Source organism: Somniosus microcephalus, chromosome 24 (assembly GCF_052327205.1).
Source record: "Somniosus microcephalus isolate GS21.2 chromosome 24, FLI_Smic_1.0, whole genome shotgun sequence".
NCBI classification, from domain to species: Eukaryota; Metazoa; Chordata; class Chondrichthyes; order Squaliformes; family Somniosidae; genus Somniosus; species Somniosus microcephalus.
Window position 1 is genome coordinate 46,228,571 of NC_141010.1, and position 12,242 is coordinate 46,240,812.

The window sequence follows — 12,242 nt, forward strand, 5'->3', positions numbered from 1 at the left end:
TGTACATGATGTGCCGGGTAACAAAAGGACACTGTTTCTTTTTAATGAGTTGTTTCTAGCTGCTCTTTCATTTTGCTTCTCTTTGATACCCGGCACTTCCTGGCATGGCTAACCAGGGAAGTTCACTTTCTAAAAGTTTCATTTTCCCACGATGATTTTGTTGGATAAAGGCATACAATTAAGCTGCGAAGGTTACCTTTTTCAGGTGTTGGGTGTAAACCGACAAACAAGTCTTCAAAAGTTCGCTTCTTTCCCCTCTGCGCCTCCACCCACCCACCCCCCATAAAAGTTTCAGCTCGCAAGATGGGGGAAAGCGTGAAATCGAAGATGTATGTTTCACGGTAGGGTTTGAAGTCCAGGGCCGCATATCCTTGGAATACGTACTGGGGTTCGAGGCACCTATTGCAGAAGCTAGTGGCAGCAGACCCTCCTGAGCATGTGAAAAGCTTGAAATAAGTTTAAGATTAGTGATCCGATTACAATATTAGTATAGTTTCCAAAGTGTACTGTATCCAATTGGACAAGAATCCCGAGTCTAAACTTGTACATGCAACAAATACTTCTCAACTTCAACTAGTCGCACTGTCGCCTCTGAATTAATGGACTCCGGTTTTGAGTCCAATACCAGGGCTTGAGCACATAATCCAGGCTGACACTCAATGCACTAACGGAGGGGTGCTGCATTGTTGGAGATGTCAGCTGTGGCTCAGTGGGTAGCACACTCGCCTCTGACTCCGGTTTTGAGTCCCACTCCAGGGACTTGAGCACATAAAGCTGGGCTGACACTCCCAGGGGAGTGCTGCACTGTCGGAGGTGCCGTCTTTCGGATGAGACGTTAAACTGAGGCCCCGTCTGCGCTCTCAGGTGGACGTAAACGATCCCATGGCACTATTTCGAAGAAGAGTAGGGGAGTTATCCCCGGTGTCCTGGCCAATATTTATCCCTCAACCAACATAACAAAAACAGATGATCTGGCCATTATCACATTGCTGTTTGTGGGACCTTGCTGTGTGCAAATTGGCTGCCGCGTTTCCTACATTACAATTGTCTTTTTTATGTTCTTTGGATGAGATGTTAAATTTGAGGTTCCCTTGGTCTGAGGTGGATGTTAAAAATCACATGGCACTACAATAATGGTGGCTATAATCCCCTCTTGACCAGTATCACTTTTTTAAAGATAAACTGATCAGTCATTTTGTGGCTTTTTACGGGGCAGAGCTGATCTGTACGCCTGCATTTACTGCACTTCAACATGCTTTACATAATGAATTAAAATTGAAGGGATAAGGCACTATGTAAATTCAGAGAATTGTGTCTTATATTAGTGCATCTCCGTGGCAATGATTTGTGGTAGGTCTGGGGCAAGTGTAATACGCTATGTAATACGCTATGTATTTTTCTGCTAGCATGCTATTATGTGTGACTTGGTGCACCCTTTTAAGGCCAGAGGTGTAATTGCTGTGTCTTCCTGGATCAAGTAGCGATCAATTGTTTTTGAGCAGATCTTTGGGTCGATTGGAGGTCAAACTGTGTGTTTTTCAGAAGTTTAAGTTTTACTGCTGAAGTCAGTTGGAAGGGTTTCTCTGTACATTGAAATTTAGTTTTGTGCTTTTTTTTTTAAAAAGTGTGCCCAGATATTTGCAGGTTAAATGGACATCTCAAAATGTTCGTGTATAGTGAGATCTGTCATTGTGTTAAACATTGTTTACTTGTGGTCCGCGCCTCAGGTAAAAAGCTAATGATGCACCTCGGGGCATCTGCCAGTGCTGTTGGGAACATAAGAATAAGCGTAGGCTATTCAGCCCCACGAGCCTGTTCAGTCATTCAATTAGATCATGGCTGACCTGTACCTCGACTCCATTTGCCCATCTTTTCTCCTAATATCCCCATATACCCTTACTCAACAAATATCTCTTGATCTGTCTTGAAAATTTCAATGGACCTAGATGGCTTGAATATGTCTGATACCTTACCTCGCCTCGCTGCCCCTCTCTCCTCCTGTATGACGCTCCTTAAAACCTACCTCTTTGACCATGCTTTTGGTCATCTGCCCATATATCTTTTTTGTTTTTGTTTTGTAGCACACCTGTGAAGCGCCTTGAGATGTTTTACTACATTAAAGGCGATATATAAAATAAGGTGGTTGTTGTTGTAGCCGATTGACTGTGTTCTGAAATATAAACCTTTTTGAATCTGTGCCTGTGCTTGGCATCTTTCCCTCGCTGGAGATGGAGAGGAAACTCTCGATGGGGGATCTGCAGGCATGAAGCAACGTTTTTCCACCTGATGGACTGCCCTTACTCCAGTGTCAATATTCCATATTTAACATTGGAAAAACACCAAATGTTTTTGCAGGTGTGGGAAATGTCAGCATATTTCAAAAGCTGCTAAGCTATTTCAGTACTGAAGTAGCTAATGTATTCAATAGTTCTGAAGCCCATCTGTTCACCCCCTAGTTAATGCCCTGAAGCTCCTTGCTTGACTGTTTATCAAGTGAAAGAACATTTCAATGTTAGAAATACAGGATAATAGATGGATAAGAGGAAATTATGGCACAGAGCCTCGCCAGCAGAAAGTCCAGCTCGGAGATGGCTCTGATTCTTTGACCCGTGCTCGCCATTAGTGAGGCTCTGGACTGGGAGCACAGCCTCACCTGAAGGTGCTTCGGTGTCATCTACTTGAAGAAAAACAGCAATATTGCAGAAAGTATGTGGGGGTTATACTGTGTACCAGTTGAAAACCCATGCATGTTGAGTTTTGTCTAATCCCTTCGAATGGGATGAATCCACTGATGGTCATCACGCTGGTTAATGGACAGTGACACAGGTCCTTTTATGCTGTAGGAGTGCAACAACCCATTCCCCCCCCCCCCCCCCCCCCGCAATGCTTTGCTTTGCAACCACCAATGAAGGTACTCACTAAAATCGGCTGGCGAAACATGAGTTGGTTTCCCTTGGTGCAAACCACCCCTGGGGAAATTACACACAGCCCCTTTAACCACTGCGGAAGCTCTTAATCTGCCGATTGTACATTGCTTGTTGATATTGGATAATGTGGAGCCCCTATAACCCTGATAGTTATCCTGTGGGGAAATCCAGAAAGTTGGATAATTAGGGGTGCTTAGCCACAACAGGCTTTAGTTGACGGTTGTACCGTACCAAGTCCACTGGGGGTTGTTACCCCGATGCCATCATATGCAGCCACTTTGCTAATGTAGACCGTGCAATGCAAACGACGAAGCTATGAAAACAGTCTGCTGTTTTTGGGGAAAGGTAATGTTTCAAGGGAAAAAATGCTTGGCCAAGCAGGAAATGTGACTCCTCATTGGTAAGTTCTTGGATGTTCAAGCTGTGCTAAGTTTTGATAGCATTAAAGAAGTGTCCATTTGTTTCTACTATTCTTCTCGCTCCCCATCAGGCTTGCCAGATGAGAAGGGCCGAGTGCAAATTTTGAATATTCACACAGCAAGAATGCGAGAGCACAGTCTCCTGAGCGATGATGTCGATGTTCTCGAACTCGCCCAAGAGACCAAGAATTTCAGTGGTGCCGAGTTGGAGGGTCTAGTGCGAGCTGCTCAGTCGACCGCAATGAACCGACACATAAAGGTAAGCAAGGGCATTCGGGTGCTTGGTAGCAGTTTCCAACTACATGGTTGTTGCGTTAATAGTTGCACCAGAAAATGGAGCATTTTAATTTGCATAACTGCACGAATGTATCTGGTTGATTGCAATCTCTTGTTATTGTACATTGCCTCAATTAAGTATCTTCACATCTGCCTTTTGAGGGATGGTTGTGTGTTGAAATATTGATATACAGGTAGTTGTATTTTAACATTGCTGGACATATGCTGTGCTTCCTATGATGCAGAGTTGCACTTCCTCAGATCCATTTAGACTTTAAATGAAATAAAAACAGAAAATGCTGGAAATACTCAGCAGGTCAGGCAGCATCTGTGGAGAGAGAGAAACAGAGTTAACGTTTCAGGTCGATGACCCTTCGTCAGCACTGGGAAAAGTTGGAGATGGAACAGGTTTTTAAGCAAGTGTAGGGGCAGGGAAAGGGGGGGGAGGGGAGGAAAGAACAAAAGGGAAGGTCTGTGATGGGATGGAAGGCAGGAGAGATTAAAAGACAAAAGGGATGATGGTGCGAGGCAAAAGGAAATGGTAATGGGACAAGTTAAGAAACAAAAGATGACTCTAGATGAAGTGTAAATGGCAGAATGGTCGACAGCTGCCATGTGAGAGAAAAAAACAAGATGGGGCAGAGGTTATGGTCTGAAACTGTTGAACTAGACTTTAAATGGTTATATTAGAATGGAAGTTAAATAAACTGCAAATCTGTAGTGTAAACCAGTTCCACCCCGATGGGGCTGTGTATAATCTTACAAAGCAGGCTAGTAGCTGCAATTTTTTTTTCCTTTCCCAACTCCCTCCCCACCCCTCCATTCCTGGGACTGCTCCCTACAAATCCAAGTGCTACCAGTTATACACAATGGGCTGGATTTTCATTCAGGAGGCGGGACTACAACTTTTGGGGTTGTAGTCCCGTCTCCATCGAGTTGTGGCCAACCCACGTGATTTTCACTTGATTGACCTTGTTGAGCCCGCTCAGCAGGCCAATTAAGGCCCACCCGGCAACAGGTGACGTCACAGATTGACATTTCATCTGTCAAGAGCTTTTGACGGATGAAATATCAGCGTTTCACAGCTGTTTGAAGCTGTCAAACACTGACAATCTGTACACTAAGTTAATTCCTTCCTCTCAGGATGATTTAGAGATCTCTCTGGAACAGAAAGCTGAATGCTGCAGATTTCGACAGATCGCGGCCATTCTGCTTTCTGTGCTGGTGAGATAAGGGACTCCCGAGACCTGAAGGAAGGCTGTAAAGGTAAGTACATGTAAGTAAGACTTCTTTAAACACTTTACACACACCAAACCCACTTACCTCTGCACTCATGCACCCATCACTCACCTGAACACCGGACATCTCGACCCCTCCAAGCCCTTCATCCCGACGGTCCGCCTCGCTAACTTGGCATGGTTTGGAGCCGTCGGGAATCCCACACTTCACCAATAAAAATAGGGATTAGGCTAAAAACTGCCTGTTAAATCCTGTTAACAGGCAGTTAATTGGCACTAATCCCCTTCCCGTCTCGGGGAGGCGGGTCCCAATGCGGGTCGGGTACCCGCCTCCTTTGAAACTGGCATGGAGGTGGGTTGGGGGCGGGATGGGTTCGTGCTCTCCGATTTCAAGATTTTAACCCCCCACACGCCTCCAATCCCGCCTTCACGGCTCAATGAAAATACTGCCCAATGCCTGCAGCATTGCGCAGGGTCAAACTGTGAAGCTCTTATTATGTAATAAGCTTACTGGAAATGACGCGAGCCATCTCATGCTTTTCTAGTCTTCAAATGGAAGAATAAACACTTCTCAACAAAATGTGACTTTGGTATAATTGACAAATCTGGTTTAAATTGAAAGTATAAACTGAACAGCAGAAAATCAATATGGCAGATTTCGTATAACTTGCATTGTGCAATGTTGATCTTAAAGTTAGAGCAAGGCCATTCATGAGTGAAATCAGGAAGCATTTCTTCACAGAATGGGTGGTAGAAACCTGGAACCCTGTCTCCCAAAAAGGCTGTGGATGCTGTCAAAAATGTGATAGATTTGTGTTGGGTAAATGTATCAAGGGATATGAATCAAAGACTGGTAAATGAGGTTGTGTCCTATCTCTGTAATCTCCTTCAGCCCCACAACCGCCCCCCGCCCGCCGCCAAGATATCTGCGCCGCTCTAATTCTGCCACCTTGAGGATCCCTGATTATAATCGCTCAACCATTGGTGGCGTGCCTTCTGTTGCCTGGGCCCTAAGCTCTGGAATTCCCTGCCTAAACCCCTCCGCCTCGCTACCTCTCTTTCCTCCTTTAAGACGCTCCTTAAAGCCTACCTCTTTGACCAAGGACCTAATTTACCTTTGTGTCAGTGTCATTTTTTTTGTCTTAAAATACTCCTGTGCCGCGCCGTGGGACGCTTTACTATGTTAAAGGTGCTATATAAATACAAGTTGTTGCTGTTGTGGTACAGATCAGCGACAGCACCTCGCAAACCCGCGACCTCTACCATCTAGAAGGACAAGGGCAGCCAGCGCATGGGAGCACTGCCATCTGCAAGTTCTCCAAGTCGCACACCGTCCTGATTTGGAGATATATCGCCATTCCTTCATTGTCGCAGGGTCAAAATTCTGGAACTCCCTACCTAACAGCACTGCGGGAGTACCTTCACCACATGGACTGCAGCGGTTCAAGGAGGTGGCTCACCACCACCTCCTCAAGGGCAATTAGGGATGGGCAATAGATGCTGGCCTTGCCAGTGATGCCCACATCCCATGAATGAATTTTTTTTTAAAAAGCCATGATCTAATTGAATGGCAGAATAGGCTTGAGGGGCTGAATGGCCTACTCCTGTTCCTATCTATGCTACATCTCCTGGGTACTAGCAATAATAAGACTGAACACTTCATTGCTCTCATGGTAATACTAAACCTGGACCAACGCCTGTAACATTGTTTGTGAGGTTTCCTCTAGCGATCACATAGGCGGCAGGCGGCCACCTTCTCACAGGCTGCTGTAGGGCAGGAAGACCTTGAGCAGCAGCAGACTGCCTCTCATTCCCCTCTAGTCCCCCTTGAAGTTTAAAATGGGGTACAGGAAATCCACAGGAGTCTTCCACAGTTGAACAAATCAAATTGAAGAGATGGGCCTGTATTTTCCGATCGCAGGCCTCCCGCGGGCGGAGTCCTGTGATCTGGAAAAATCTACGCCCTTACCTGAGTGCTCCCGGGACGCACACGCTTCTGCTCCTGGGCCTCCAAACTGCCGGTGCGCAGGGCCCACATATCCCAGAGGTGCAGGTAGTTCGCAGCGTCCCTGGGATCATGTGGGCCATGGGGAGCCAATCACAGAAGGGAATCTCAACAGAAAATGCTGGAAAAACTCAGCAGGCCAGGCAACATTCGTGGAAAGAAAATAGTCAACATTTCGGGTCAAACCCTTTGTCAAGACTAAAGAAGCACAGGAAATGAAATGGATTAAGAGGCCAGGCTGGGAGAGAACAAAAGAGAAGAGACATTAAGAGGTATTCAAAACGAGACGAGATGGTGATGGGACTAGTGGAGACAAAAGACGGCTCTAGATTAGGCTGCCTGCTTTTACCAGGCATAAGAATTGTAAGTGTTTTCTGCGGACGGAGGGTCTCCAAAAAGTGGAACTCTCTGCCCGCAGAGGCCCTTCTCCCGGGCAGCCGGAGGATCTGCCAAGAGCATTCTTGACAGATCAGAAATGCCGGTTTCTAGCGCATGCGCTTGGCATGCCTGAAACTGGCATTTCCGAAGTCCCTACGGGTGGGTAGACATCGAGTACCCACCCGTAGGGATCGGAATATCTGGGCCACTGTTTCTTGAACCTCAGCCAGGGGCTAGACATAAATCCATTTGCAAGTGGTTCTGAGTACCTTCACCATAAGTCAGTTATCTTCACATCAAAGCAGGCAGTCTGTGCTCGGTGCCATTTTTACAAACACATTTTCAGTGCGAAACATCAGAGGAATGCCCTGTCTCCTGAGTGAGTATGAAAGGCTATGGCTATCATTGGCACACCGATTACTCTCGAGATAGTTGCTGTAATGTTATTTTCCCCTCTCTTCCTGTGGACGACAAGCTATCCTCAGTCAAGAGGGCAGATGGGCAACCCACTCTCAACACCGACAGCAATTTGCATTATTATAGCGTCTTTAACGTAAAACGTCCCAAGGGCTTCACAGGAGAGTTATCAAACTAACTTTAGCACCGTGCCACGTAAGGAGATATTAGGACAAGATTTCGACTTTAAGGCGCGCCTTAATGGAGGTGAGCGGGGTAGGGAGGGAGTTCCAGAGCTTGGGGCCTAGGCAGTTGAAGGCACGGCCGCCAATGGCGGAGGGGTGAAACTCGGACGCTCAACGTGCTAGAATTGGAGGAGTGCAGAGATCTTGCAGGTTTGTAGGGTTGAAGGAGGTAAGAGATGGGGAGGTGAGCGGCTATGGAGGGATTTGAAAAGCAGGATGAGAATTTTGAGATCGGACCGGGAGCCAATGAAGCTCAGCGAGCACAGGAGAGATGGGTGAACGGGACTTGGTGCGAGTTGGGATTTGTTGCAGCAGAGTTTTGAATGAGCTCAAGATCTTATGATCTACGCTGAACTGCTTAAGAAATACACGAGGGAAGCTTTAGTATTTTTGATGGCTGAACGGTGCTTCGTGCAGGACAGAACACTGGTGGCTGAGTTTTGGATGAGTTGGGATTTATGGAGGATGGGAGGCCAGCAAAGAGGACATTGGAGAAATTGAACTGAGGTGATAAAAGCATGGATAAAGGTTTCAGCGGCAGAGCAGCTGAGGTCAGGGCAGAGGATTTGTCCACCCACAACAGCATAGCTGAGAAAGGGAACTATTTTACAAGGATGATACCAGAAATGCGAGGGTATACATATCAGGAAAGGATGAACAGGCTGGGTCTCTTTTCTCCTCCTGGTGAGGGGTGACCTAATAGAGGTCTTTAAAATTGTAAAAGGTTTTGATAGAGTGGATACAGAGGGAATGTTTCCACTTGTGGGGAAGAGCATAACCAGAGGCCATCAATATAAGATAGTCACCAAGAAATCCAATAGGGAATTCAGAAGAAACTTCTTTACCCAGAGAGTGGTGAGAATGTGGAACTCGCTACCACAGGGAGTGGTTGAAGCGAATAGTATCGATGCATTTAAGGGGAGGCTGGACAAGCATATGAGGGAGAAGGGAATAGAGGGTTATGCTGATAGTTAGATGAGGAAAGATGGGAGGAGACTCCAGTGGAGCATAAATGCTGGCATGGACTGGTTGGGCCGAATGGCCTCTTTCTGTGTCGTATATCCTATGTAAAGGGAATTCTCTTGGGGAACGTCCATGTTTACCGGCCTTTCTACTGTGTAGCACAATGTGCTTTGATGAATGCGCCAATTAGCTATATTTTCGAATGCATAAATTACTGCATGCTTAAGAGTGCTACAGTGGCACAGCTTGCTGGAGTGTTGAGAAACCTAATCAATTGTGAGGTTCCTTACCTGCCACATTTGAACCGTATCATTGTGAATAGGCTACAAATGTTTCCTCACAGAATGAGAATTGGAGGATCGGTCACCCAGAGCTGTGCTGGAGCATCTGTCAACGGATTGTGATGAAGTGCCACTGGCTGTGGTTGGGGACCATGTCTCTGTCCTGTTATAAAAACAGAAAATGCCGGAGATACTCAGCAGGTCAGGCAGCATCTGTGAAGAGAGAAACCGAGTTAACGTTTCAGGTCGATGACCCTTCGTCAGACAAAAGGTCATCGCCCTGAAACGTTAACTCTGTTTCTCTCTTCACAGATGCTGCCTGACCTGCTGAGTATCTCCAGCATTTTCTGTTTTTATTTCAGATTTCCAGCATCCGCAGTATTTTCTTCTTTTCTCCTGTTTCCTTGGCCAAGAAAAGCACACTGTGCAAAGTGTTTCCAAAGTTGGTTTCAAAACGGTGTGCTTCCGTCGTGACCGGTGCCCAGCAGGCTGCAAAAGGCTTATCAGCATTTTGTAACTACAGTATTGGGAGCTGTAGTTTTAAACGCTTACCGTGCGATGGTACAGTCCTGCTCATCTTGCGCCCCTGAAGTCTTAGTACCCTGCATCCTGAGAAATGCAACCTTTGCCCCTTAAACTCTGTGTGGAGGCCTGACTGGCAGGTCAAAGTGTTCAGTAATATGTGGACTCTGGTGAATATGCACTTTTTGCACAGTCCCTTCTGCCCCTCATTGATCTGTTTTTTTCCCTCCAGTGAGTGGCCTCCTGAATTGGTAACCAGAAGCTGAGCTCATGTAGGTGTTGGCGTTTGTTTCCTCCTTATCTAAACAGCATTATCCATGTCTGGATGTTTTCCTGAGAATGTAGATGCTGTAGATTAGAGTAGTTTCATTGTTGTGCTTGTTTTGTTTTTTTTTTGTTTTCTCTCTGCGTGCCCTCAGGTAGGACTCTGCTTCCATCTTCTCCTCACACCCCCCCCCCCCCCCCCCCCCCACCCTCTACACTGAATCAAGTGTAATGTTATCCTGCTTTCAGTCATTAGAGCTAAAAGATTCCTCTGAAATTGATCTCCTGACCAATCTGTGGTTGAATTCCAGGTGAGGCCCCATGTGTCCACCTTGAATTATTTCTGTTGTGTATACACATGGTTGCCACCAAACCAAACTGCTTTACACTGCTGTCCTTTTGTAGAAGTTAGACTTACAAACTACCCAAAACATTCTCGACCACCCCTCGCAGAGCCCTGCATTTACCTAATGTGGGAGGCTGGCTAAAACCATGGAAACCATGCAAGACCAGAACAGCAATGATGTGACTCTTGCGGGAAGTAAGAAGCAGAGGTAAAGTCAATCTAGTTCCATCATTTGTCACTGGTGCCTTATTTGCATTATAGAACAGAAGCAGTTCTGTAATGGCCTGATTCCTATTGACTGTTCATACGGGTAACACCCAAGATTTTAATGTACACAGGGAGTCGGCCTTGCCTCGGTGGTCGCGCTCTGGCTTCTGGGCTTCTGTCCGAGGTCGTGGGGTGAAGCCCCACTTGAGACTTTAGCATACAATGTACGCTGGCACTTCAGGGCAGTACTAGGGGATTGCTGCTCGTCAGAGTTGCCGTCTTTCGGGCAAGACGATTAAACCGAGGCCCTGCCTTATCCATCAGGTATAAATGATCCTGTGGCACTTTATTGAAGGAGTTCTCCCTGGTGTCCTGGGCAATATTTACACCTCAACCAAAGCCTAAAAAACAGATCGTGTGGCCATTTATTTCACCTGTTTGAGGGTGTGCAAAATTTGCTGCCGCATTTCCTACGTTAAAACAGTGACTACACTTCAAATGTACTTCATTGGCAGTAAAGAGCTTTTGAATGTCCTGAGATTGTGATAGGTGCTATATAAATTCAATTTTTTTTTCTAAAGTCTTAAAGGAGCGCTGCAGGCTGCTTGTTGTAAATGCGAAGCAATTAAATAGAACCCCAAATAATTCTAGTGTAACGGTGGTAAATGTACGATCAGCAGCTTTGATCCATAAAGAGCATTAAGATGAAGTGATGGATAGGATCTTCTGCAGTCATTTGTTGAGTAGGTAATATATTAAGCACTGTAAAACCTAAGTACTTTGATAACAATGCAACTACAGGAAACTTTCTGGTATCCGGCACGGACGGGACCGACCTGGTGCCGGTCCATCAACAATGCTGGATAACCGAACGCTATAGTAAAAGATACGGAGCTCAGAGCTCCGTCTAAAGCAACAAACCCTGTTGAACAGCTTCAAAACAATCGGCACAAGTTGCAAGCGTCTCTGTAGCTTAGCAACAGCTTCAGTTATCTGAACCGACTCCTGAATTTTGCCGGTGGCTAGAGCGTTCTGGTTATTTAGTGGCCGGTTAATCGAAAGTTTCCTGTACTTAGATTTAAATAGTGCCTTTTAATAAAGGGGGGAAAAATGAAACCAGAGTTTCACAGAGGGAGAAGACAAACAGTGAGCCTTAGTGAGAGAGTTAGCAGAGGTGACAAATCGGCAGATTGGGTTTGAGCTTTCTGGAGGTAATGAGAGAAGTGGAGGGGTTTAGGAAGGGTGCTCCAGAAGGCAGGGCCGAGTGGCTGAAAGTTAGTGAGGTAAAGTCAATTAATAGCTGATCAAGGGTAGGTAGTTGTGTGTTTTGTTTTTGACAGAAGAGCTTTTTGCAAACGGCAAGCTCCCTTGCAGTTCTTTTTGTGTAACAGACTCAAAACCTTTGGCCACCCAGCGTAAGATGTTGGTGAATGTTCAATGTGATGATGCTTAGTGACAGATGAAGGCTTGGGTGCCTTGTCAGATTGCTGTAGCCAGGACAAGAGCAAATGACCCTTGTTCTGGGCCTACCTGTTGAGCACCCTCACTGATTACAAGCTTCACACTGAGACTATTGTTGTAACGTAAAGGCATTCTTCGACACATTTCAACACTGTCTGACTGGTGCTGGTCAATGTTCCCTATAAGCTGCGTGGTCGCGCAGCTCCATGGGACCGGCTTGGCAATGTTAAAGTTCGTGCATGCGCGAAACTGAACAGGCCACGGGGCCACGCACCCAAAAAAAGTTACGGGGAACATTGGTGCTGGTACTTAAG

The 12,242-nt window shown here is 46.1% G+C and overlaps 1 protein-coding gene across 1 annotated transcript in view; it reads left to right on the plus strand.

Moving 5' to 3' along the window:
- The window catches only part of nsfa (N-ethylmaleimide-sensitive factor a), a 294,195-nt gene that overhangs the window by 153,701 nt on the left and 128,252 nt on the right, over window positions 1-12,242 (plus strand). Inside the window, exon 12 of the mRNA XM_085966605.1 lies at window positions 3,418-3,605. Coding sequence (XP_085822731.1) covers window positions 3,418-3,605 — 188 coding nt within the window. The remainder of the gene's footprint in view (window positions 1-3,417; window positions 3,606-12,242) is intronic.